This window comes from Fusarium falciforme, chromosome 1 (assembly GCF_026873545.1).
Source record: "Fusarium falciforme chromosome 1, complete sequence".
Lineage (NCBI taxonomy): Eukaryota > Fungi > Ascomycota > Sordariomycetes > Hypocreales > Nectriaceae > Fusarium > Fusarium falciforme.
Genome location: NC_070544.1, coordinates 5,711,702 through 5,738,307, shown reverse-complemented (window position 1 = coordinate 5,738,307; position 26,606 = coordinate 5,711,702). Strand labels below are relative to the sequence as shown.

Genomic DNA, 26,606 nt, shown 5'->3' with positions numbered 1-26,606 from the left:
AGATGCCCCGAGACAGTCCGACGAGGGCTTCGAGCCGTTGCTGGAGGAGAGAAGGGGTTTTGCGGTGAAGCGGGCGGCATCGTCACTGCTTCGGATGACGGCACCACGGCCGCCTAGAAAGCTCTACTCGGCCCTTTAAAGCCGTATGGGGCGGGGGCTGTGAATATTAGGGGACGCGCATACAAGGGCGGTGCCTCGAGGCACGATGATGGATGAGGACTCGTCTTTCAAGACGAGACGGCAAATACTTTACGCAACACAACAACGACAGTGAATGATTACGACACAAGGGAGGGAAGAAGAATTTGTTTGGACTCGATATATGGAACATACAGCATGCGATTTGGAAATATTTGGGACGACCTTGTTACAGGTTGGGGTATTGAGATGGATTCTGGAGATGAGGGCTCGGACAAGGCATATGAGAGCAGATACTTAATAAGGCACATGGTTTACTGTTACTTGCTTCACATTGATTGCAAATATGGGCTTGCAGTAATGAAATCAGATCATGCATCACTTTAACGGCCGTTCCTCACTTGGGCATGCGAACTACACAACTGGGCCGATGTCTTATACCCAACAATGCGGGTTGGGTATTACAAGGTTACTCTTGCTAATGCCTATTTACGGCATGGTATATACGAACAAGTTCGTATGAACACCTTAGAACCGAAATGTGTCAGAACTGCTGCAACTGGCCATGTTTGGAGCAAAGTAGCAACCCCTGCAGCCTGCGGTTGACCTGTCGCTTCATTCTGAAACAATGAATTTTATCTACACCGAATATACACGATAAAAAATGGTAATTCCCACCTACCAATGACCCATAGCCATTGCACTTAGGGGAAAGAACACATGGCTATAGTGTCCCTGGCAATATCTACCGAAGATATCAAGAAACTCGACCCTCAACAACCACCTCAACAGACCACGCACTCACCACGTGAAATACAACGTTTTCTAACCTATACAAGGACCAAGCCTGACTTTGAGCGAGACACCTAAAATTAGAATGTCTTCGTATCGACTGTCGAAGAGACATCCTTGAACGAGTCCCCGCCGACCCCGCGCGGGACGGACGCGGCCGCAGATTCCTACGCAGTTCTCGCGTGTTTTGGTCGAAACGGGTATGGGTGTTCAGGTGAGGATGGGTACCTTTGATAAAGTGCGTACAGCCCGAGGTAGAGGGGAGTAATATATTCATCTGCCGACATATGTTCAAGTGTTGCGTGCAGGGAGGAGGGGCTGTGATGTTCTTGGGTCCCGGGAAGATGGCGTGGTTTGCAATGAATCTTTATGCAAATGATGAAATGAGTGCAAGGAATAAAGAAGTCAGAACCATTCTAGCTTGCACTTTACTGGTAATTGGACGTCTTCTGCTGATTTGTCCAGCGTTGGTGACATACATATGTGTAAGTGCTAGCTGTGACATTGGTGAACTGGCAATGATACAAGGTCATGTCCATCTTTATATGGCGCTTACTGATAGGCCAATAGCTCAATATGAACATACTAGACGTCTCATATCTAAATTACTCCGTCAAGAATTCAGTGTCTGGTAGTGACATGCGCAGGATTTGTCCAGCGAGGTGCACAGTGTTGAGGACATCTAACACAGTATCACGCACTGCCACGTTCAACAGCTGACGCCCCATCCTTCTGACGATTCAACCTTGACATGAGGATCAGGATTGCATCTTGTACAACTTGAACACTTCAACTATGATTCCTTCCATGCGCAAACTCGGCATTATTCACTTCTTCCTTCGTGCGGCACAAGGATCAATCTTTCTTACACCAATGCGCCCTTTTGGACATGTCTGACGAGGACAGTATGAATTTGGTCTTACGGGCCTTTGCAGAGCCTTCTCGTCTCAGGTCATGGTGTTTGCTGCAGGAGACCGAATCCGAGCAACATGGATCGACCAAGTAACATGGATCGACTGCCGAGTCCTCGCTCTGGCCATCAGTGCGCGCGGGAGAGCCCAAGGCCAGCTCCAGGGCCGTCGGTAGATAACCGTCGCCAGGACCAGCCCGCTCGAAGCGACGGGTCATATATCGAATTGGTCCTTTGGGTAGCGCAACGGGCAAGGTTGGGAATTGGGTCACCCAGAACGGCTGGGACCTGAACGTCAGCCTCAGGGCTCTCGCAGCTGCAGTGTTCCGGTGGTGATGGTGGTGATACAGCCTGGCAGGACGCACCACGCGGCTGGCAGTTGGATCTTCCTCTTACGACCTCGAGATGCAGCCTGCCGTGTCTCATTGCTTTGCTCCTCTTGCCGAAGCCGGCCAGAAGACGCTACTGTCACGCTATAGACTGCCATGGCCTCGAGTCGTACCCGTACCCGGTGTCCAAGATTGCCTCCGGGTATCGACCCTATCCATGCTGGATCTTCTATCTTTGGGCCTCGAACATGAACCAACGACGTGCTGAACGGCTGGGCTGGGTGTGGAGCTCGAAACGTCGCACAAAGAATACGAAGGTCTGAGTAGATGGGCCTGAATAGCATCAGCCACATGGAGTCTGAGCCAATGGGCGCACTACCAAGAACCCGGGCATATGTGAGCATCAGTTTGCCTGCTTGCAGCTTGCGGTGGACATTGCCTTGCACACTCCACCCAACACAGCACAGCAGGACTGATCCCGGCGTGCATCTGGAATCTGGACCAACAACATGCCATGATGGGTCGCAAGCGGCATACAGTGGGCATCACGGCAACGGGGTAACAGAAGGTCGAGATGCAGAGAGACTACATGGTCGCACCGTATGCGTCACGAGGTATTTGATTTGCCCTGTCCTACGCCAGATCATCATGGTGATTCAAATTGCTTGCAGACGCAACTCGCTTTGGTTTGGCTTCCGTATCCGGGCCCGCTGAACTCTGTCGCCGTCTGATCAAGGCTTCGAATCCGGCGACTCGGAACTGAACTGCATGGAAGACGGGCCTTGTCGTGCTACAAACTCACTTCAACTCCCCCTCCCTTTTTACTCTCGCTTGCCTTACTTCAGGGCCATGTGAAACCTTTTCTCGGCCTCTTGTTCGTTTCATCTTCTTCAGGCGTCTGCGCTGTGCGCCAGACCATTCATCATGCTGAACCGTCCGGGTTTCTTGATACGACGGCTTATAACCCCCCAACGGTCGCAGCAGCCCAGGGAGAGGCAGCGCGAGGGCAACGGCAACGGCAACGACAATGACAATGGAAATGGAAATGACGACAACGATTTTACCGACTCGTGTGAGGAACTGAGTTCCTGCTGCGCCAAGAAGTCGACGCAAAGAAAGACGAGGACCACAAAGTCACGGCTGCCCATCCCCAAGAAGAAGCCTCCCGCGGCGGCGCCAATCACCATACAAAGGATACACAGCGTCCATCGCATCTCGCATCCAGTGCCTCCCCCCCCGGCTCACCGCAGTCAGTCCGTCTCGACAGTCTCCCTTCGCAGCTGTGAGGGACAGCGAGCTGCTGCCCTTGGCGCTCTCACGGGCAATGTTCCCGCAAATAGAAGGGCTGCATCCGGTCTTTGTCTGGCAGAGGCACAGCACGGCCGAGCCCACTCACATTCCTCACGGCATGGACCGTACGCGCAACCTCCTCGCTCCAGGAATGGGCGCCCCAGTCCTGCCAGTAGCGATGCACACCTCTACAGAGATTCGCCGAGGGTCCCAACGACTGTTTCTTTGTCTGACCATAGCGCTGATCGCAATGAGGTTGGGCCAACCGACAGCCTGACCTCGCGCAGCAGATATGGCAGTCAAAGCTCGGGCGAGTCATCAGACACTGTCGACCGCCTGATCCGCGAGACGGATGAAGCCTTCATAGCTGTTGGCTCCGCACTTCGAGATGCACGACATGCCTCGCAAGGTTCTGCGCTGCTGCACACGCCCCCATCACCGCCGTCACCACCATCACCACCTGGACTTCCTGCGCTTCACAAACACTCAAAGTCGATGCCTCTGCCGACGGGTTTCCCAAGGCATCCCAGATGGAGGGAGGAATCATCGTCGTCTCCGTCCCCACGGTCATCACCAGACAGACGGGCCTCAGTGAAGAAACCTCAAAGAAAGAAGAATCATCACCAACAAGGTGGACATCGTTTCTCGAAATCACCAATCCGAGCGCCACGATGGACCCTGTCGGAGAATGTGACAGACATTCTAACGGGCCAGCGTTTCAGGCGGATTGAGGCCGATGAGATGCTAACACCCGATCGTATTGAGGCGCTAAGAAGGAAGAGGGAAGAAGCGCAGCAATTGGACGAAGAACGCCTGAAACATCGATACTCGAGCGACTCGGTCCGCAGTATGGCATCAGATAACTCCGAGACAGACGTCGAACCATTCCATCTCGACGAACTGGCATCTCGGATTGGAGCGAGCGCTGTGGGGAACTCTGCGGCCTCTGCTCGGACAGCATCTCCCTCGCTGACCCCTGATTTGGATAGAGGAAACCAAAACTTTTCGAAACAAGAGGGGGCGATGGGGGGTGATGAGTCCATCAAGAGCGTCAAGGATAAAACGGAAGCTGTGGAAGCCCCAGTCACACCTCAACTACCACCAAAGAACCCTGCACGATTCGGAGTAGAGCCTTTACGAAAGCTCCCACCAATACCTGAAGTCATGGTAACGACGCCTGATAACACGCAGCTGGAGCCGTCGACGAGCCGACAAAGCCTTGACAAGACGGACCTCAAGGCAGAAGAGAATGACGAGTTCTTTTACCTCAAGAGCACGCCATTCACACTCACAAAACCTTCATTCCGTCATGGTCCCATCACATTTGCAAAGTCCGAGATGGTCAAAGGGATGAAGACAGTGGACGACACGCTAGACTGGACAGCTTTCCAGATGGCGATTCTAGGAGGAGCTGGAGACTTACTGCAGGACATGTCCAACGAAGAAGACATGAAGCAGGTCGAAGAGATCACGTCGTGGTTCGAATCGTTCGGGTTCGAGACGTACGGAACGCTGGTGCCCGAGGACGTACCGTCGATGCGGTCCTCGTCCCGCAGCACGGTATCGTCAACGCCGTCAACCATCGACACGGACATTGACCTGCCGATCCCGGTGGGTGCTGAGTTTCCTTCCGGGTTCTGGAACGCCCCGGCCCCCAGCGACGCCCTGGACATGGACAAGAAGGCTAAGTTCTTTAACAGCACAGGGCTAAAGCGATGGGTGGGCGAAGGTCGCCCCAAGCGCCCTTCGTCGCACAGCTCGGTGGAAAGCTTACCACCGAGCCCGATGATGCCGCTCGTGGTTCATATGGCCGATGGCGAAGACGATACTACTACCACGGAGACGGTACCGATGGGATATAATCTGGGGCACGACCTGGGCGACTTTTTGCGGTGGGAGGCGGAATATGTGTGTGCTTCTGGGTTTAGCACGTCACCTTGAGGGTTTGACTTGCGTCCATTCTTTTGGTTTTGGTCACTTATTATTGATACCTTTGTGTCCTTTTTGTTGGAGGAGGGTTGACGTCTGCATGAGATGAATCTACGGATACCTAACGCATAGGAGGCGCTTGAAAGCATTTGAAGCAAGGAAGGAAGAGGAGGAAGGGACATGAGACCTTATGGCCAGACATGTTGATACGATATATAATGCAGATAGACGAATGAAAAGAAGACGACGTTTGATGATGACGTTGTTTCTAGACATGTCATGATGAACTTCAGTGATGTTTGGTGGTGAGGTACGTACTTCAAACTGTGGGGAAGAGGACGGCCCCACTTCTTGTTTATCGATCTCAGCTTCACAACCACCTTGCATCCATCCCGTCCCATCTTACACTCACTCACTCACTCACTCACATCCATCCCATCAGTATCGACAACTTGAAATAAACAGAAGCAACCACTATTCTTTTTCAACATCAGGCCATAAAAGAAGATTCAACACGAGTACCCATCTAAAACACACGTTTCATCACAAACTCTATCCCAAAGAACATATACCCCTTTGTTTCTATTCCCAGAAACACACAAAGATGCTCCGCCGCCCAGCGACAACACTCACCATCACATCCGAAGACGTAGCCGCCTACGAGGACCGGCGCGCAAGAGAAGCCCTCGTCGCGGCGCAGCAGGCTAGAAGGGCTGCCGCGGTGGCTGCCGCTCAAGCTCAGGCACAGCAACAGCAGCAGGAGGCGGATATGGAGGGCGTGGATCGCGTCTTGCAGGAGAGAGAGAGGGAGGGCGAGATTAGGAGGGCGAGGGATGAGAGAATTGGTGTTGGCAGGAGGAGATGATTTCTCTGGAAAGATGGATTGTTGCCTTGAGGATGGCGAAAGGTATGGGCTCAAGTTGTTCTTTAGATACTCTACTTTCATTCACTCTTGTTAACACATTTCAGGAGTAGCAACACCATCCGATGAACCCAAGTCATGACTTTTTAATTATTCTCTATTGATTAAATGTACATATAAAAAAAGCAGCTCGGCGTGAGCGACATGTCGGCCGTCAAAAACAACAGCTCTACCCAACCCCCCTTCCTTTCCCCCTCTTTTTTTTTTCTTTCTCCCCAGTACGAGAAATGTCTGCGATTACTTACATGCCAAGACGAGGACAAAGAACACGCCCTTTTTCCAATGCAACCCAACGAAAAAAAACATAATGATCCTAATACACGTGTGCGAATGCAATGCATGACCACTTAGTTGAGATAAACCCAGAACAACACCGCCATCCATGCCACACGCCATGTCGTCGTCCACAGCTCGCGTCCAACCACGCTGAGAGCCTTTCTACCACCAACACGCTTCTCCTGGGTCCCCGTGTCAAAGAGACTGGTGTCAAGATGGATCCGCGGCCCGCCGTCGGCTCCCCATCCCCAACGCTTGGCATTCCGGCCTCCGCCCGCTCCGCGCCGCGCTTGCCACCGGGGCGAGGCTGAAGGCGCGGGAGACTTGCTCCGGGCGTTGCGTGGTGCTGCGGCGGAGAGCCGCGAGGGGAGATGGTGCGCCGACGTGCCTGACGACGATGTTGTGCGCGAAGGAAAGGCCTCAGGAGGATCCATCTTGTCCTTATACAGAGGTAGGACGGTTGAGGCGGATTGCTTCTCAGGCTCAAGGGCGAAAGGTGTGAGTGAGAGTGCGGGAACGAGGAATGCCCGAACGGTGAGGAGGACGAGGGTGACGACAAGAAAGACGATATACTCCATATAGGTATGGAACTGGTTGGGCAAAAGACATAGGTGCGTCTGAATCGTCTGTTCTGGCGCTCCTGGAAGAGGCTTGCCCTTGGCATCAACCGGGTTATACAAGCTAACCATGAGGAAACCCGGCGTGGGCACGCCCATGGCCATGCTCATACTCTTGACCGTGATTTCGCGAACGTTCTCCTTCGCATCTGAATGCACCACTTCACAGTAGTCGTGGTCGTCTCCAGAAAAGACGTGCTTGACGTTGCCGATGCTCTTCACCAACTTGACCGAATCAGCCTCGTTGAGCACATTCTGGTACTGGTATCCTCCCACGACGCTGATAGCATTCGGTTCGTCAGGGATCACAGGCCCCTTTTGCCCCTTAGGAGGCTTCGCTGGCGGCCAATGCTCGCGCTTCGGCCCGCAAGGGGTACCGGGCGCACGATACAATGGGACGTGAGTAAGAAGAATCGTAGGAAAGTCGGGTCCCTGAGAAGCCGCCTCAGCATCAGTAGCACGACCCCAGGTAGGATTCGACTTGTCCAGCTCCTCGACATCATGCGGGTAATGCAGTCCTCCCTCAAGATCATGCCAATGGCGCAACTCCTCCTCCACAGCCTTCCGCTTCGTGACCTTGACACCCTCCAGAAATTCGTTAACGGGGCCGTAAATCGGGCGCAGGTCATGTTGGTTCTTGTACTCGGAGGTGTCTGCGCTCAGAGAAACCGAATCGACCGACACGATAGTGTGGTTTCCGATAACATCCACGCGATTCACATCGCCAAAGAATGCGCTGAAGCGATCCCGCACTGGAACCTGAACCTGAGCGCCAAAACCCAAGTCATGATTACCTGGAAGACTGGCCACAAGCTTTCGCCCACGCTGCCAGGATCCAGGCACCTCGCCGCCCTTGTTCCAGCTGTCGAGGAAAATATCCCCGAACCGCTCATACTCTTGCAGCCAAAAGTCGTCTCCGTATTTGTTATGCCATGTCTGGACCCATTTCTTCTCGTCCTTGGAACGTCCCCGTCCCCATTTCGGATCGACAAAGTTGCCCTTACTCGTCTTCCACTCGCGGCCGCCGTCGAATAGATCGCCGAGGAAGAATACGCTGTCAGGGTGCAGCCGATGCTGCATCGCGCCATAGCCGCGCTTGAGGTAGTTGTCGGTTATGAGCACCGTCAGGGGGTTTAGAGGCCATGGTCGGCCAGGGTAGGAATGCGGATCGATAAGTTGAGGATCGGCAACGAAGACGAGGTGGTGTGGTTTCGCATCTTTCGGCTGTAGTGCTGTTAGTCGACCTTTCCTTGAGCTCGAATCGCACATTTCTCGTCGCGGATGACCTCCTTGGGTGTAAACCTACCCATTTCTCCCAATGATCCCAATCGCAGTTAGCGACCTTCCCATCAAACACCCACCTCTCCCCATAGAGCAGCACAAAGACCCAAAACACGACCAGCAAATGCGGGAAGCTTAGCAGCCGGCGAGACGTGAGGTTGCGACGCACCTGGTGCGCTACCCTCCTGCCCGCCGCGATGGCCATCCTCCGCCACGGACCGACGGCCCACCGGCCTACCTGGTGGCCTACCTGCTTTGCATTGAACCAGAGCACCTCGGCTACCGACAGGTCGTTGAAGTTGATCTTGGGGCTGGGGCGATACTGGTAGTGGCGACCCGACATGATGGCGCCATGCCCTTGCGCTGGCAGAGCGGCTCCTCCTCAAGCTTGTGCCTGTATTCGTGTTCTAAGTCCGTACGTATATCGTGTGTTCAAACGTCGTGGTTTGTAGAATGTCGCAGGCTGTCGTCTCGGCCCAGTGATCGACGATCCGGGGAACAAGAGCCCCTTGAAGCAACAGCACAGCGGTATTCTCGTCAAAGAGTATCTCGTCTCGCGGTTTTCGCACACAATTCGAAAATCGCCGTGGTCGTCGCAAATGTCGCGCGTATTGTGATTCAAAACCGTGTTTTGTAAAAGAATGTCAATAGGAAAAGTTTGTTTTCAAAGACAGTTTTTGTCGCCTGTTGTCAAGTTGGAAGCAAGGAAGGAAGCTCCTCAGTCGCAGCAGCCACTCAAAGCTGGCGGGCCACGGCGGTCAAAAGTGGATTTGTTGTTCCTTCCTTGAGCTTTGCTGCGCCGCGTGACGAGCCCTGATTGGTCAAACTTTGTCTCCGGCCGCGGCTGCGAATTTCCAGGGCATGGCGCGCCTCTCGGGGGGCTTGATTAGCGCTGCGACCCCGCTATCCAGGGGTGCCTAGCGCCCAAAACTGCACGTCTTTAGGGGCACGAGCGATGGAACAGGAACTCGGCCGATGATCTCAAGAAACAAGAGAGACCGCTCATGTTCGTATTCATATGCATACGAGAATGCAATTAAATCCAAGCCAAAACTTTATAGCCCTTTTTTCCCAATGCCAATCATCTGCTATGATGCTACAAAATGCTCATGCATATGATGCCTCAAGTCCTAAACTCCGTCCAAATGCCATCCAAATATGAGGCATGGAAGCCAATGTATATGCGAATGCACATAAAGAAATTAAAAGTCAAAACAATCCTGGTCAGACTACCTTCGACGATAGTCATCATCATAGTCATCGCCCTCATCACTATAGTCATCGTCTTCCGGCGGAGGAGGAGGCTCCTTCTTCTCCTTCTTCCGGAAACTCAACAGCCTCTTGAAACCGCTTGGCTGTGCTGGCGCCGGCGCCGGCTCCGCTTCTGGCTCCAGCTCTGGCTCTGCGGCTTGTCCTCCTTCATCATCATCATCGGCGTTATAGTCGTAAAATAGCTTCGGCACCAGCAGTCGGTACGTCTTGGTGATGCCCGCCGGATCCTTGGGGTTGATCTCGACATTCAGGCAAATGTCCAAGCCGCCCTCCAGGTCAACGGCATACTTATCTGCCTCCTTCATCTGCTTTGTGGATAGGCCTGTTGGCGTCCTGTAGAAAGGACGGGTTGGAGGCAAGGTGCTCACATCGTTGCGGGAGTGTGACATGGCCCTCGATCCAATGGTCTGCGTGCGGCGAGGTTGAGCCATGAAGTAGGAGTCGTCGCCGTCCGAATACTCGTCGTAGGCTGCTCCACCTCGGATACCTGAAGGACGCGTTCGTTGAGGAGACTCATCCCAATACTGCTCGTCGTCGTCGTATCTATCATCGTCTCCCCAAGTACCGTTGATGCCGCCATCATCAGCAGCGCGACGCTGACTAGGCCGTCGACCAAAGCTAAAGAAGCCTGCCTTCTTGGGCTCGGCTGGACCGCCGCCAACAGACATAGACCTCGTGAGCTTGGCCTTGGGAGGTCGCTCTGAGTTGGTTGAGTTGCGGCGTGATAGACTGCGGAACAGGCCACCGCCACCTCCTCGCGTAACTGGAGGCCGGGATCCGCGGACCGAATCTCTTGACACCTCTGGTGGTGTATCCGTCGACTTACTCCTGGACAAGGACAGTCTCCGGAACAGACCGCCTCCCTGGGGCTTGGCTGGTGGGGGGCTCGGGGTCCTCTCAGGCGACAGAGGCGGTGTCGGGGGTGGTGTGCTTCCTGGTGCCCATTCGCGAATTGAACACCAGTTTCGGTGGGGGAGGAGGTGCTTGTTGTTTCTCGGCTTTCCATCCACTCCTTGTTGGAAGATGGGAATCATATCCTCATCGGTCTGCTTGTCAAAGTGGTGCACCTTGTTCCTCTTGTTCAGCACATCGGCCAGCATGTCAGGCGGCGGTGTGTTGGCAATGGCCGAGGAGATGATGTTGGGCATGTATCGAGGGTCCTTGTGCTTGGCAAGTCCCAGCTTGGGGTTGGAGTAGAACTGTCCAACAGCTGCAAGATGGACGTCGCCGCTCAGAATGGTGACACGGAGCGACTTGTCAATGGCGAGATCTTGTAAGTCTTCGATAACAACGCTTCGCTCCTGCTTGTGGTTCTTGGCGGTCCAGTGGTCGTTCAAATCATCCAGAACCTCGACTCCTCCGTCAATGTTGTTCAGAGCCTTTCCAAACATGCCAGTCCGTCCAAGGGCCTTGACAGGGTCCATAAGCCTCGAGGTCAAACTATTGTCTTATTAGTATCAGGTATTCAGCGCCATCACAGGCAACTTACATGTTCTCGAGCCAAACCAATCTGGGATACGCAATGGGGATGCCCAGGAGCACCAGCAGATGCTCAACCTGTCCACGCCGCACTTCGGCATAGAGACGATTCATGATCTTCTCCCATGTCTGATCCGAGATAACGTCATGCTCTGTCCTTTCCATTCGGCAGTCCACAGCCAGCAGAGCCACTCTTGAGCCCACGGACATGAACAGACTGCGGCCGAGCTCGCCAATAAAGGGACCGGGCTCAGAACCAAGGATCCAGCTCGGCTCAGAGCTCTCTGTCTCATCCATGATGGACTGGTGCTGGAACAGCATGTAGTACTTGAAAGCAACCGCTCCCAGACCACTAAAGACGGGCGACTTCATGTCATGATGAGGATAGGAGCCATATCCATCAAAAATGTCATGGTCGTCGTACATGTTGACCATTGGGATCTGCGAGTTGGCAAGGCCAAACAGTCCCTGGGAGAACCACATGCAGTAACGCTCCAGGTAAAACTTCTCCATCTCATCTTGCATCTCAGACGTGAAGGCAGTAGTGTGCTTGTGAACTGGGTTCTTGATGCTGAGCCACTCCTTGAAGAGTTCACATTCGTCGGCGACACAATCGTTATAGATCTGGTCACCACCGCCAATCATGAGATGGAACGGCCGCGTCTGGTGGTTGTTCAACACGTCGCGCCACATAGGGTCAGGGCCGCTCAGCTCATCAGGCTTCACACTGAGGCTGAAGCCGTTGCAGCTGTAGAACATCATGTTCATGGTCTCGCCCGCTGCAGGAACCCAGAAGCCTGTGGCAGGTCCACGGTTGATGCGGTAAGCGATCCGTTGCTGCTTCTCGCGCAGCTCAACCTCAATGTTGAACCGCCAGAAGGTGTATCCCCGTTCGGCATGAAGTCGGAATCCTCTGACATCCTTGTACTTTTGAACCTTCTCGCCGTCGATACCCACGCGCTTTCTACGGCTAGCAAAGGACCCAGGAAGATCCTTGGCGCCATCAGGGGGGAGCACGTCAGGGGGGCTACGGCTCTGCTCGAAGAGGCCCTCATCAGTCTCGTCACGAGACAGATCCTTTGCTTCCTCAAGATGCTCCACGGGGCGCACGTAGAGGGTTTCTCCTCTACGGCCCACCTTGGGGTGGCCAGCAATGGGATCGACGTATTCAGGGGACAGATCACCCTTGACACGATGAGGAGGAGGGGGCAGCAGCTCAATGTCTTGGACAAAGAGTCGAAGCGTAGGCGCAATCTCATAGGAAGAGTCGGCATCTTCTGTGACAATCATGACACTGCCTCGCCACATCTCGCGTTCTGAGAGAGGGCCACCCCTCTGGGACCTGTTGGGGGTCTTTTCCCGTCGAATGCCGCAGTATCTCAACAGCGGTCCACACTTGAGGAACAACGGGGGCTTGAATCGAGTAGGAGCTAAGACAGAGTCAGTATTGTTCAGTGGCCGGAAGTAAGTGAAGTTACCATTCTCGTCATATTCGCCATCAAAGGCCTCAGCCTTTCGTGGCCGAGCAGCATAACCGTGACTCTTAGTCCGGTTATCCTGCTCCCACCAGGCCTTGTTCACATCTGGCTCAGAAACATGGGCGACATCCTTGATTTCCAGGAGCGGCCCAGCGAGACTGCCGACGGTGCCCTTCTTCCACTCATCGAGCCATTGAGGTGGCAGATACAGGCCATCACCAGGGGCCATCTCCTCGCGAGGCTTGAAGATCATGTTTGAGATCTTGTGAGAATGTGAATCATCGTCTGAGTAGTCGCTATCAACCCTCTCATGCTTTCTGCGTGCGGCCGCCTGGTTCTCGGCGTGAGCACCATCATCCACCTCCTTCTTGCTAACGGTCTTGCTACGAGTAGGCGGTGGGGCGTATTCCTCGTCAGATGCGTACTCGGCCCTTGGGATGGGTTCAGTAACACGTCTCCTGATGCGCTGGTCATCGCCGGGCATGGGAATGTGATGGCGGTCTGGTCTGACGTCCATAGAAGGCCTCCGTGCCTCGGGTGGGTTAGGAGGGAGGTCCTTATCCCGTCTATACCGGCTAGTGGGCTGTCGGGTCACTGGAACAATGTCTTCTGGTTCATAGTAGCCATCTTCGTCATCATGGGCTGGGGGTTGGTGCTTCGAGACGGGGGCTACTACAGGAGCAGCATGCGCTTCAGATGCCACCCTGCGATGGTAGCTGTGATCTGCTGGAGGCTGCTTCTTTAGTTTGTTGCTGCCGCTTCTTGTCAAAGAGAATCCCCCACTTGAGGCAGGGGGTTGCGCCGCCTCTGGGAGAGCAACATGGTCTCGTGCAGCTCGTTCTCGGAAGCTGAGGTTGCGCTTAGGAATACCGGAATCCAATTTCGCGTGCCTAGGTGCTGGGTGAACTTCCTCGGGTTCCAGTAGTGCGCCGGAACTATAATGTTGCGCCTCCTCTGGTGGGTGTTGTGTAAGAGGGCCTCGATGACGACTCGAGCTCTCCTTCTGAACGGGAACTTCGGGAGGCGGCTCGCGGTACGTCTCTCTGGGTGCTTCCCTTGGGGCTTCTTGTGGAATTTCCCTGGAATAGTCTCTTGGGGCGTCGCGGGGGATGTCTCTGGGTGTCTCTCTAGGTGCCTCTCTGTGAATTTCTCTGGGCACTTCTCTGGATACCTCTCTGTGCGCTGGGCGTTGCGCCACGGCAATTGGAGCCGCAGCCGCTGAGGGACGCCTCTCACCGTAGGCTACAGATGGTTTTCGTTCATGGGTCCGTGGTTGCTGGCCGGCGGGCTGCTTTCCGGCCCTCAATGCCTGTCTTTCTCTGGCTCGTCGTTCGGCGGCTTCTACTCGGGCGCGTTTTTCCTCCTTGGTGATGCTGTCGAGCGTCAGCTCAAGCCTTTGGAGGGGCGATCGGTCGTCTGCGAGGTACTTTTTGTGACGTCCTGAGCTACCGCCAGTGGTTGCCCTCCTGGATATCTGGTCGTATGCGCTGGCGCTGGAGTCCCGCCTTGCGAGGTCTGCTTGCGCTCGGTCAGATTGCTGGTATTCTCGGGCCCTCTGAGAGGACTTTTGGTAGTCGTCGTTGTCCATGTCGTCAGGCTGCAGGGACACGCTGCCGTACGGTTGTGGTGGTGCTGGTGCGCCTGCTGCGGTGTAGGTATAAGGAAGACCTCCGTTGCCGTAGGGGTGCCGATAGCTCACGGGAGGACCGCGAGGAACCTCTGGGGCAGCTGGGAGGATGGGCGACAAGTCACCGTCTTCGTCTTCCTCGTCTTGTTGGCGGCTTGGGCGGCGAGGTCTTCTGCTATCGGAAGGCTCTCCAGGTCCTTGTCGGTAGGAAGGCGGTCTGGGTGCTAGTCCTTGAGGCGCAAAGCTTGCAGCAGAGGGCGAGTCGTGTGGACTAAAGGTAGATTCGGAGGGAGCCTCGGTGTTCTGGGTCTGTATAGAAGCACGATTTGATCTGCGAACTGGGGGAACGTCGAAAGAAGATCTGCGGTCAGCATTATAGGTGTAGTCGTCCGACTCAGACCTGCGGCGTGCGTGGCCGGCCTGGGCGACCTTTGGGCCGGGCAGTTGGCCCCAGTATGGCGTCGACATTGAGGCTGACTACTGGGTATCGAGAGCAGGGCTAGCAGCTTGATTGGACGGCGCGTGAGAGACAAGAGGCAGAAAAAAAAAGATTGGATGGAGAGAAGATGGCGGCGTCGGCTCGCGCGTGCGCACAGTCGGAGGCGGGTAACTAGGCTTGAGGCCTGGTTCTGGTCCCGTCTGCTTGTGGGAGCGAAGCTTGGTGGTTTAGGCGCTAGCTTGGACGGACGGATACTGGAGGCAGTCGAGAGATGGACTCTGTCGTGGATGGAGTTTGACTGGACAGCGGGGCGCGGCGTCTAGGGCTCATGCGAGCTGCCGGGCTAACTAGCCAATGCCTTGCAGGTTCTGGCGGCGTTGGCGGAGGCGATGGATCCGACTGACCGAGGGAATGAAAGAATTTTTCCTGGCGTCTCAGGATGATGAGTCGGGGAGAGAAAAGGACGAGGTTGACGAGGGAAGGGAAGAGGTCCATGTATCGAAGCTAGGCCGTTCCATGGGCCGACAGCTGGTTCACACCAACCAGGAACTGCCTGGGAACCGCCCCAAGCCCAAGCTACAGGGGTCATTCTGCCGCCGAGGAGCTGCTACGGGGACCTGTTCACACCCTGCAAGAGGCCCTGGTTCATCATGGGCTTTTTTCCCAGCCTCGAGGTCATGGATTGCTCGGCTGTCGCAAACCCTCGGCGTTTCCTCCTACAAATGTATACACTTTACACCGAGTACGTAGCATCAGAGAGATCAGCCAAGGAACCATGGGCACTAGCATGGGTCTCAAACTCGCCTGGCTAGAAGCAATTTTTCTTTTCCTTGGATTTCAGGCTGGGGATCGCTGGGCTGACCAGGCTGTGCTGAGAATCAAGCAGGCTGGGGGCGGGGCGGCGTCACCATCTTCTAGCTACGCTCCGGGACCCAAAAATGCGGGTGGCTGGCACGCGGAGCCACGGAACGGGCCCGGGTCCAGTTCAGGCAAGACATGGGCACGACGGGAGGCGGGAGGCTGCAAGGAACGGATAGCGACTGCAACAATGTCACGACGAATGGACTTGAGGCCAATTCATTCTCGATTGTACGGATACGGTGTAGCAGGGCAAATCTGGAAACAATGGGGATGCGACCTCATGCTGCATGCCCTCATGTACGACAGTTACAGCTGAGCCAATGTTTGGCAGCTGATATTCCCGATCAAGTCCCCTAATGCATCCAGACCGTTGGCGCGCGCGGACGGGATGGCCCGGCCGAACTCTGTCTTGACTGACATCCGTCCATTCACACATTCACTCAGCATCCATTCACTTGACACTGCAACAGTGACAACGTGTCAAGAGGCCAGGCGAGGACAGAAAAAGGCAATTCTTCAATTGCCGAACCTTGCTTGTCATTTAATTACTCCGTTGCACAAATTACAAAGGGTCGGGCTGACATCATGCCCAACCACCTCTATTGAAAAAGCCACTGAGCCATCACTGCATGCGGTCACCCGTGGCCGTCAACGGCTTGTTTGATTGATGGTCCGTTTTGACTCCTGCCGCAGGGCACAGCTCGTATTGCGCAGTCGCCGATAAACTTTCTGTTAAGACGACGCCCATGCCCACCCCGTCAACTCAATCAAGGCTTGGGCGCAGTAGCAGCATACTGAGCCTTCGCGGTCTTGATGGCTTCTTCTAGGCGCTCATTCTGGTCGTCCGAGCAGTTGTCGAGCCTGCTGTTGAGTTCGTCCTGAAACTTGGTCATCTCCTCCTCGTAGGCGCCAATGGCATTGCCAATCGATGGGGTGAGGGGGAATTGGCTAATGCGCTCGGCCTGGTCACCGAGCCGCATGATGAGGCTCCCCTGCGTGTATCTCGTCTAGAAAACGTTAGGTTCACCACGACGGAAGTTTTCAGATATATACTCTGTGCAGTGACCGGCAAATCTCTTTTTGTTCATCCTCGCTAAAGTCTCCCGCTTCGGCATCCACGTTTGCCTTGTTAATCTCAGAGATACCTTGGTACAGTTTGAAAGTCGCGGCAAATAGGTCCTGTTGCCTCTTAGCGATAACTTCTTGATTCATGGGCCGAGTTCAACACGCATGAACGCTAGAGGCGTCGTATCCAAGGACCGGCATACGGTCAATGGCAGTCCTAAGATCGTCTGAAAGTGATGAGATCTCGTCAAAGTCGTCGAATGTCTTCTCCGGAGACGGCGCCACAGAAATGGTTGACGCCCCGAGGGCCGCAACGAGGAGAGCGAGCTTTGTGATGCACATTTTGTCGAATGGATAATACTTGGTGATGTCGAGTTGAATAGGTTGATGAAGTCGGAATACTACGATGTCGACGTCGCCTTTTATAACAGAGTTCATGGCATTGAAGCTCGTATATCGATCCAGCGGGAGATGGACGCTCGATTCACTGGATATGTCTCTTATTCAGATTCCTGTGTCTTCGATCTTAGCCAAAGGACCGAATTCTTCGATGCTGCCATTTCGCACTCTGGGGCAGGTACAGGATCCGCAGCGGGAAGGACGTTGGCCTCATGACGCCCTGGTGGCGATGAAGCCGCTCCCTTGCACACGATGACGGCTAGAGAGCGAGCCTGCCTTAATTGAAGTCAGTGTATCAGTAAAAAATGGCATAGCTATTGCTCAACGCTTCTGACGGTTAAAGTGTCCGACGTTACAAACCTATTCTAAAGACGCAACTCTGTCACTTGTGTAAACCCCAGCATCCATCCTACCACGGGTGAACAAGGTTCAACAACACCCATGACGAATCTTGTAAAACAACTGCCGCAAACATCCACTCTCTCCATCGAGTTGAGTAATCGTCAAAGAAACCCATCGTCTATATCCGTGTAGTCACATATCGATCAGGGTCCTTCACTGCCACGATGACGGAACAAAATCCCCGCCTGTACTGCGGAAACTTGACGGAACAAGGGCAAGAATGAGCTGAGCGGGGGATCCGAGACACGCGCCTCGACGTGATGAATCTGCGACATCAAATCCACTGTAACTGAGAACTTCCCCCCTCCACATCTGACTGGACCCCCACGATGGGAGAGTAGCATCAGCAGGCATGCAGCCGTCGAGGGACGATCCGCATCCTCTCCACGAAACACGGGATGAGTGAGGGGCAGTGGAATTGTCCCTTGTCTCCTCTTCTTGACTCGGATCTCGTCAAAAGTTGCAAGAATTGGAGCTGTCAAGTATGCCGAACCGGTACTGCGGGTTGTGGGCATGTAGATGCCTCGCAAGTGTTGTTTGCCAAGTACACACAGAGTCGATTGTCTGCTGGGCATTGAGGTGAGTGAGAGCAGCTGGTGTTAATCTGCGTCAGTCAGGTAGCCACCGCTCGACAACCTGCAGAAATGAGGGGAAGTCGAAGCAACCAACAGCTCGTACATGTCGTCGTCTTAACGCCGGTGTTAGTAATATCTTATCAGATCCTACTGAACTTCTCCACCTATGCAGGAATCACACCCAACGGCAGTTACGATTATCTCAATGGACGTGAGCTCCTGCCATATGCCGGTTGACAGCCACCTCAAAGGCACGCCACGTGAAGTACCTCCTTCACACTCCAGATATCATCACAGTCTTCTAACAGCCACAAAAAGAAATCACAAAAAATGTATGAAAGCCAAAAAGAAAGCTGATGGGCACTGGGAGGTTGCTCCCGCCAGGGCTTGAACCTGAGACCTTCGCATCACCGATATTACAGTGTAAACTGAAGTATTAGTACGACGCTCTAACCAACTGAGCTACGGAAGCCGATCAGCTGGGGCGAACCTGATGTTTCGCCGTTGTTTTTCCGCTTCCAGGAATGAGACTATACAGGTGCGACTTCCGAACATGGAAGAACTTGACCCAAGGTTTTCCTGAGATCCCAGGTGTCATGAGCATGGGCGCCAACCCCCATGCTCACCCGGTGTGCATTTCTTTAGATCTTCGTGGGTGGCCTCAACTGCCTAGCTCGCATGACCTCGTTCCAACCACGAAAAAATATCCATGTTGATGCAGGTTGGGAAACATCGGCCCATCATTTTGATGCGGTATCCGCTTAAAACCATTCTATTCATGATACCCAAACTCCATTAATCCGCCGATTCCGATCTATCCATAAGAAAATAAACATGCAACCCCCCACGCTCAGTACCAGGACCCCACGTTCCATCAAGTTTTGGTCGGGTCTGGTTCTACTATGCTCGGCCGTGGGTAGAGCCAGGACCGGGTGCCCTCCCATACTCGATGTCCCGAAGGGGTCAGGGAAACCCACAGACAGAGCAACACGAGCAACATGATGACAATGGCTGCACCCCGAGGCATGCAGACTTGTTCCCTCAGACGGCGGATATACTCGGGGAGACTCACGAATACCCTTTTCTCGTCTGAGTCTAGCTGCAGTCCCTCGTAGTATACCACGTGGGCTTGCAATATCTTGCAGGACGTCGTGCCTGGTGTCCCGATGGATTTTGAGACGTCCTTGTCCCGAGTAATTTCTGGCGTGACCGAGATTTTGACACGAGCCCTCGACATCACCCGCTGGCTGTCTGGTCTCCGCCTCCGAAGTCGCTCTTGATGCCGCTGCGCCGCCGCCTTGGAAGATATGTAAGCCTCCTGGCAGAGATTTATTTGGCTCAAACTGAATGGCTCTCCTGGCTGGACCCAGTTGAACGAAAAGATCGCTGGTGCCATGCTTATGTGTACATTGATCCACCCCGCGTAAGCAATCACGTCGTGGAGGGCCTGGTACAGCTCGCGAACGGGAGTCGGTTGATGGCCTTGGAACTCTGCGGCGTAGGCATAAGCCGGTAGCAGGAGAGCCAAGGTTTGGGCGCAGAGTTCGTCAACCCTATTCCAAAAGCAAGGAGGAATCTGTCCTATAAGATACATCCTGTTCATGTGAGCTCGGAGCTTCGTACGTTTGAATCCTATGGCTGATGTCAGCTTGGTGTTCTCTGAATGTGGTGTCACTGTCACGCAACACACCTTCTGCATCGCTGAGCGCAGTATCGAACGAGTCCAGCAACTTCTCATGCTCCGAATCGGCGCCAAAAAGCAAACACGACAAAACATTGGTCTCGAGAACCTTGAAAATGATGGCTGTGAGAAGGCATGTCCGCTCCGCCTTGTCAGTAAGTAACCTCCCCCACCTCCCAGCCCGTACATCAGGATGTGCAACAAGTTGGATGTATTGGAGAAACTCGTTCGGGTACTCTCTCAACCATGGGGACACTTTGGGTGCCTGGGCATTGTCCCTCAGACAAAATACCCTGTGGACGAGGGAGTAAACATTCTTTAAGAGTGTGTTGAAGTGGCTCTCATAGAACTCGTCTGGCAAGTCTTGACCAACGAGACTGAAATCGAGGGCAAGACGGCTAGGAGAAAACGACCTGAGCTCCTTCATCTCGGGGTGTACAATAATGACAGTCCAATGAATATCCTATTCCGAATTTGATTGCTCAGATGCGATGTTTGTGATGATAATTGGCGAAGCATATGACGGGTATAAGTGACGATTGGACAAATGGGCTTAGACAAAATGAGTGACAGAAGATGATCGCATTGGCGTCATGAGTTTATCGAAACGAGGAAGATCTGAAAGATGAAGATGTTGTTGATCTCTGAGGGAGAGCCGCGAGAAAGGTGAAGCCAGAGCTTATCATCAAGAGCGAGCTGCTTCGGTTCTTGCTCTTGGGGGTCGTCTCCTTTGTCTTGGAGACATCCTTCTCAAAGGAACTGTTGGTTCGAGTATCAGGCTCCATGGCGGCGGCGAGGTTGGACAAGTAGAATAAAGAAGCAGTTGTGGCAGCAATTCTAGGCAAGGGGATCAAAGAAGCTCGAGGTGGTGTGGTGAGTGCTGGGCTTCTCTTCTTTGTCCATGGGCGATGGCAGTCTATTATAAGTGCGCCATGTGCTTGCTACGTAGTATGGAGTCCAACTCCAGATGAAGTGAAGACCCGGCATGCCAATCCTGGTCAGCATGCTGATCGTGCAGGTCTCGGAAGATGGTCCCTGAGGGGCTCAATCAAAGACACAAAGGGCTGTGAGGGTGGGATGGAATGGAGTTTGAGACGCGTCGACATTCCAGAAAGGCATAGCCAGTGCCTGAGCCATGCATGAGAGCGTGGACGTGGATGATCATTGGGAGCACTCGCTGGTGCAAAATACGTAATGCAGCGGGTGTGCACCAGTTGTCACTCGATTCGCGGGACAATATGGGACAAGGGAGACCAATAGGCCAACATGGGAATTCCGCCCTGTCTTGACCCGCGCCGGCTGTGAATGGTGCAGGTGCTGCTTGAGTGGGTGAATTCGAGGCTTAATTGCTGGCTTTGAGCTTGGGATCGACGCCCTTGACGCCTCATTCAAGGGAGAGTGACGCAGCGAATGTTGGCTGTCGACACAAGTTGGCACAAGTTGGTCAGAAGAAGGCAGCTGACTGGCCGCAGACAATTGTGTGAAACCGCCTTTGCCGTTTGTATTTCAGCCTACCTTTTTTCCTTTCGTCCTTTTGTCCTCTTGTCCCCACGCCGACATGGACGGGCGTGATACTGTCTGTTGTGCCGCCGGCATCTCCGGCTATGGGGGGGGTAAGAAATGTCTAGATTCCGGTATGCATGCGAAATGGTGCGAGGCACGAACGACCGGAACAAAAGAGCGTGGGTTGAGCCGTTTGGAGGTGGAGGCGAGGATGGGGGTCACCATGTTGGATGACTTGAAAGCCATGACAGCGCATGAGGCACAAGAAGCGCGTGAAACACGAAATGGGCGCAGCAACTGGTAACCGTGAGCGCTTCTCCGTGACATGGGCTCACTCTTGCGAGCGGCACATGCCTTGATGCTGATGCGAATCCTCGTGACAGGGAATCCTGCTGCATCTTGTAGTCGAGTTACATCAAGCGTCTGAGGCCCCAAGACTAGTCTAGGCAGTGAGCCAACCTTGTTGTTGGCATAGAGGAATCTCTCGGGTCGCATTATCGCGGCATAAAGGGAAAAGGTGAGATTGGTCCTCGTGACGGCCTGTCAATGTCCGTGTCCTTGGATCAAAAGGGAAAAGAGTCCGGTCTTGGTGGTGTATCAATTGAGAATGCCTGGCGTGAAAGAAACGTAGCCGAGTATCAAAGATAGGATTGTCCCTGCGAGGCCTCGGCTAATTGAACAAAGTCGGATGAAACGAGTTTGACAACCCTGGGATGAAGGAGGAGAAGCTCTGCCTTTGCTTCATCTTCATCCACCTCCAGCTAGCACAGCACCTGCCGCTACCCACGACCTGGTCGGTAGCTCCCGTCAGTTCAATGCAGGCACCTGTCTGATCGACGGGAGAGGCTCTGACAAGGAGTTTCCCCACCGTTCACAAGCCTCCAGAATGGGAAACAACTCGAGAGGTGGACTTGGGCCACACATGTAAGGCATTAAGGCATAAACTTGAGGGCCCACTTCCTTCCCGATTGGGTCGCTTGGGGTAAGGCACAACCTCCAGTTTCCTTAGGTCAGCACCCAAGATTTTTTGCGACCTTTGCGCCTCCCAATCTTCAAATCAAACAAGCCGCCTCTCTCCTACCGACGAACCTACAAACGTCACCTCCTTCGCGACTCCTCTCTCCCTTCTCGATCGAGTCGACTCTTGCCTGGCGCAAAGTCGCAAACGCTTCCTCTACCTGTTGTCGGAAAGAAGTAGTCGACCTACCAATTTCATGCTCTCGCCCCACCCTCGCACCGCCTCCCACTTCTTTGCTTTGATCATTCAAACTTGCCCCGCGATCCCACATTCGCAAGTCACCTCTCTCACCTAAACCGACATCTCCCGTACGCGCTCCAACAAGAAACCTCCATCACAATGGCCGCCGCTGCGACAGAGACACCCAAGATGGACGAGCAGGTCGACCTCACCACCATCCCCGTTGACCCCAACGGCAAGGAGTCCGCTTCCGATATCAAGGACGACAAGCCCGTCACTGTTTTCCACGACAAGGACAACTTTAACGTCAAGCACCCTCTTCAGAACAAGTGGACTCTTTGGTTCACCAAGCCCCCCAGCGGCAAGGTATGGCGGAACCCGTTCTCAACCATCATCGACCCGATACTAATACTGCACGCGATAGGGTGACAACTGGAACGATCTTCTGAAGGAGGTCATCACCTTTGATTCCGTCGAGGAGTTCTGGGGTGTCTACGTAAGTTCGAATCGACACGATAACCTCTCCTCGATCATGCTAACATTTTCAGAACAACGTTGCCGCCGTTTCTGAGCTCTCCCTCAAGTCCGACTACCATCTGTTCAAGGCCGGTGTCCGCCCCGAGTGGGAGGACCCCCAGAACAAGCACGGTGGCAAGTGGTCCTACCAGTACAAGGACAAGCGAAACATCGACGTCGACCGTCTCTGGCTCCAGGTTATGATGGCCGCTATTGGCGAGACTCTCGAGGACGAGGACGACGGTGAGGTCATGGGCGTTGTTGTCAACGTCCGAAAGGCGTTTTTCCGAATCGGTGTCTGGACTCGCACCATAGGAAAGAGCATTCCAGGCCGAGGCGATGGTGATGTGGCCGGCGGCAAGGGCCGTAGCAATGAGAAGGGTAAGGAGATTCTGATGGCTATCGGCCGTCGATTCAAGGAGGTCCTGGAGCTGCCTGCTACCGAGCAGGTCGAGTTCTCGGGTCACACCGACAGTGCTCACTCCGGAAGCACAAGGGCCAAGGCCAAGCACGTTGTCTAGGGTTATGCACGATGACGAAAAGGGACGACATTGATTTAGCACGATATCCGATAATGACCATTTCATGCTTCTGACCATCATGGGCCCTACGCAGCGGTGGACGAAAGGACGGCAAGTGGTTGGAGGAGGAAACTCGACGCAAGAAACGAAGTGGCTGGGGGCTGAGATGCTGGACCAAGACAACCACTCGGTCGTGGCCAGCCATGACTCATCCTTGATTTCCTTGGTTCAAGTTTTATACTGGCGTTGCTCGGAGCTCTTTTCTCAAGTGGCAACCATGGAGGTTGAAAAGCCGGCCACTGGGGATATGAAAATAGATAATGTACATTTTGGTCACCTAGGATTCGCTGTGCTTTGATGACTATGTGATTTTCCGTGCTAGATGTGATGCTTTCAACGAGCTCCAACAGTGCTCCCCTCAACTATGCAGCTTTATCATACAAATCTACAACAAGTAGTACAGTAAATACAGAGATTTCTCATTATGCTCTTAGCTTTCATCGCCGCTGATATCATCAGGGAAAATAGACTTGACCAGTTGCTTCTTGTTGATCTTGCCCATGGCATTCCGTGGGATGTGATCAACGATTCGCATCACTTGAGGAATCTTATAGTTGGCCAGGCGATCTTTGAGGGCACGCCTCATGTCGAGCGCAGACCATTTCTTGACAACTTCATTATCAAGAACAAGGACAGCGCCAACCTTGTGTCCCCATTGACCGCTCGGCACCGCGACAACAGCCGCCTCGGCGACCTGAGGTAGAGAGAGCAGCTCGCGCTCGACTTCGAGGGCGCTGACCTTTTCACCGCCAGTCTTGATGATATCGGCCGATTTGCGGCCCTGGATAAAGTATAAGGGACCGTGAGCCCAGGGTTGAGCGGCAGCGGCAGAGGGGACAGGGCGGCGAACGGCGACGTCGCCCGTCTTAAACCAGCGGCCCTTGCCGTCGGCGTCGTCGACGAATTCACTGGCTGTCGCTTTCGGGTTGCGCCAGTATTCGCGGAAGATGGTTGGTCCACGGAGTTGAATCTCGCCAGAGCGTTCTCGGCCTGTCTCCTTGTTGACCTCCTCGCCCTCCTTGATGATATCTCCTGTGTCGACATCAACCAGACGGGCTTGGACAGATGGCAGGGGCCATCCGACACTGGCATCGACACGATCGGAAAAGTCGAGGCCACAGCTTAATGCCATACCAACCTCAGTCATGCCGTATCGCTCAAGGAGGACGTTGCCGTGACTAAGATCCCTCCAAGCTGTCTTGATAGGGGTAGGCAGGGCGGCGGAGCCAGAAATGGCGAGGCGCATGTGCTCTGGTGAGATGGCTTTCCGGGCGGCTTCTTGAGCATCAGGGGGGAGGCTCTTGTGACTGGAGAGAAGACGGCTGTATACGGTGGGCACGACGGTGAAGAAGGTGATCTTGTCCTTGGGAGCCGAGGCATCGTTGGCGGCAGATGCGAGGAAAGGTGCGGAGAGGCGCTTCCAGACGGCATCAGCATTAAAGGGGAACATGAATTCGATGGTTGAGCCGGCCAGGAGAGGTGTCAAGATCGCATTGACGGTGCCGTGGATGTGGTGGAGAGGGAGGACGTGTAGGAGGTGATCAGCTGGGGAGTATTCCCAAGCCTCGAGGAGAGACCGAGACTGCGCTGTCAAAACCGATTGAGGTAGTAGAACACCTTTCTAGGCCAGGGGTTAGTATCCGAGTGTCATAAGTGCAGCGCTGTCTGTCTCACCGGCCTGTTTGTCGTGCCTGATGTGTACAGCATCATGCCGGCCTCTCCAGGGTTGGAGTCGCCCAGCTCGACCTTTTCATGAGTTCCCCCACCAACAGGCTTCTGAAGCTCAAGATGCGCCGGTTTAGCTGTCAGATCCGTCGCAAGCACCTCCTTGGCCTTGGCTGCGAACTTGGCTGAAGAAACGAGAAGAGACGCCTCGCTCTGGTTGAGGATGTACTGAAGCTCCGGCGCAGGAAAGGCTGGAGACAGAGGCACGGCGATAGAGCGCGCAGCCATGGCGGCTAGGAGCGTTACTTTGAGAGGCATTGTCAACTCAGCCGTTATCGGAGCCGGAGTGTCGCAGCGCGCAGACTTGCTCACCTACGTAGTCGTAGCTATTCTCGACCAAGAATGCGATTCGCTCGCCATTGAGGTCCTCCTTGCCCGCAGCTACGGACAGGTGGTCGCGAGCACGGCGCACATCACCAAGCAGCTCACCATACTTGAAGGTGCGGCCGGAGAGGGAGTGGACAACGGCCTTGGAGTCGGGATCATGGTTTGCGACGGCTTCGAAGAGCGGGAGGCGGGGTAGCGTTGACACCATTCTGCAGGCAGGACGGAGGGTGAGGAAGGGGGAGTATGATGCCGGGCGCCGAACGGCGAGTGTGCGGAGGAGCGACATGGTGACGGTGAGGTCCCGAACCGCCGGGATTGCGACAAGGGTTCGATTCCAATGTCAAGAGGTGGGATGCGACGGTCAATTCGGGTGCCGAGGAAGAAAGCCGGCAGGCAGAGAGAGCTCAGGAAGCTAGGGTACGACACCGAGGCCGAACCGGCGGCGCATTTGCCCAGGGGGGTTAGGATGGGGGGTGATTGTCGATCTGCGAGCCTGATGTCCAAATTGTTTTTGGTGATGGAGGTTTTGAAGCTCCTCCCCCATCCATCCCATGTGGGATCCAATTGTTGGTGACGTCGGGTAGCGGCCCGGCCGAGGGTGCCGTCCTCCCCGGAGGTACGTACCCTGTGACAGGACACAAGATGCCGTCCTGTGTTTTTTTTCCCTCTCTTTTATCTGTACTTGAATCCTCGGGCACAAGACCAATCAGCTCCCGTCAACGAGTTTCTAAATCCAACCCGCGCCGGCACTTGAGCTGTTGCGTCCGCGGCGGTCGGTCGTCAGGCTGAGTTGAACGCTCATCTGCAATGCGACACAATCCAATGTGCATCCGCATGCATGGATGGTAAGAGGTAAAAAAAAGCTGGTGAGCATAAATATACAAACAAGGTGTCTAAATTGCGACTGTATTTAACACGGACCTCCCCTGTTGCCTTGATGCATGTCGGCGGTACGGATGGTTGCAGAAAACAAAGTTTGGAGCTGCTTGACTTG

The 26,606-nt window shown here is 54.3% G+C and overlaps 7 protein-coding genes across 7 annotated transcripts; 2 read left to right on the top strand and 5 right to left on the bottom strand.

The window, feature by feature from the left end:
• Positions 1-3,093: 3,093 nt before the first annotated feature.
• Positions 3,094-5,400, top strand: NCS54_00163600 (Hypothetical protein; the record flags this gene model as incomplete). The annotated part of the gene is made up of 1 exon (XM_053147258.1): positions 3,094-5,400. The coding sequence occupies one exon, from the start codon at positions 3,094-3,096 to the stop codon at positions 5,398-5,400; it is 2,307 nt and encodes a 768-aa protein (XP_053003233.1).
• A 1,257-nt stretch (positions 5,401-6,657) lies between these two features.
• Positions 6,658-8,827, bottom strand: NCS54_00163500 (Metallophos domain-containing protein; the record flags this gene model as incomplete). The annotated part of the gene is made up of 2 exons (XM_053147257.1): positions 6,658-8,427; positions 8,510-8,827. 2 exons carry the CDS (start codon positions 8,825-8,827, stop codon positions 6,658-6,660), a joined length of 2,088 nt encoding a protein of 695 aa, XP_053003232.1.
• Positions 8,828-9,713: 886 nt separating this feature from the next.
• Positions 9,714-14,808, bottom strand: NCS54_00163400 (Hypothetical protein; the record flags this gene model as incomplete). Its single annotated transcript, XM_053147256.1, has 3 exons — positions 9,714-11,196; positions 11,246-12,665; positions 12,714-14,808. 3 exons carry the CDS (start codon positions 14,806-14,808, stop codon positions 9,714-9,716), a joined length of 4,998 nt encoding a protein of 1,665 aa, XP_053003231.1.
• A 1,599-nt stretch (positions 14,809-16,407) lies between these two features.
• On the bottom strand, positions 16,408-17,047 carry NCS54_00163300 (Hypothetical protein; the record flags this gene model as incomplete). The annotated part of the gene is made up of 3 exons (XM_053147255.1): positions 16,408-16,647; positions 16,694-16,826; positions 16,869-17,047. 3 exons carry the CDS (start codon positions 17,045-17,047, stop codon positions 16,408-16,410), a joined length of 552 nt encoding a protein of 183 aa, XP_053003230.1.
• Positions 17,048-18,955: 1,908 nt separating this feature from the next.
• On the bottom strand, positions 18,956-20,189 carry NCS54_00163200 (Hypothetical protein; the record flags this gene model as incomplete). The annotated part of the gene is made up of 3 exons (XM_053147254.1): positions 18,956-19,713; positions 19,772-19,910; positions 19,950-20,189. 3 exons carry the CDS (start codon positions 20,187-20,189, stop codon positions 18,956-18,958), a joined length of 1,137 nt encoding a protein of 378 aa, XP_053003229.1.
• A 2,433-nt stretch (positions 20,190-22,622) lies between these two features.
• NCS54_00163100 (Hypothetical protein) lies at positions 22,623-23,500 on the top strand (the record flags this gene model as incomplete). Its single annotated transcript, XM_053147253.1, has 3 exons — positions 22,623-22,829; positions 22,888-22,959; positions 23,012-23,500. 3 exons carry the CDS (start codon positions 22,623-22,625, stop codon positions 23,498-23,500), a joined length of 768 nt encoding a protein of 255 aa, XP_053003228.1.
• A 490-nt stretch (positions 23,501-23,990) lies between these two features.
• Positions 23,991-25,898, bottom strand: NCS54_00163000 (Hypothetical protein; the record flags this gene model as incomplete). Its single annotated transcript, XM_053147252.1, has 3 exons — positions 23,991-25,181; positions 25,235-25,530; positions 25,598-25,898. The coding sequence occupies 3 exons, from the start codon at positions 25,896-25,898 to the stop codon at positions 23,991-23,993; spliced, it is 1,788 nt and encodes a 595-aa protein (XP_053003227.1).
• Positions 25,899-26,606: the final 708 nt, after the last annotated feature.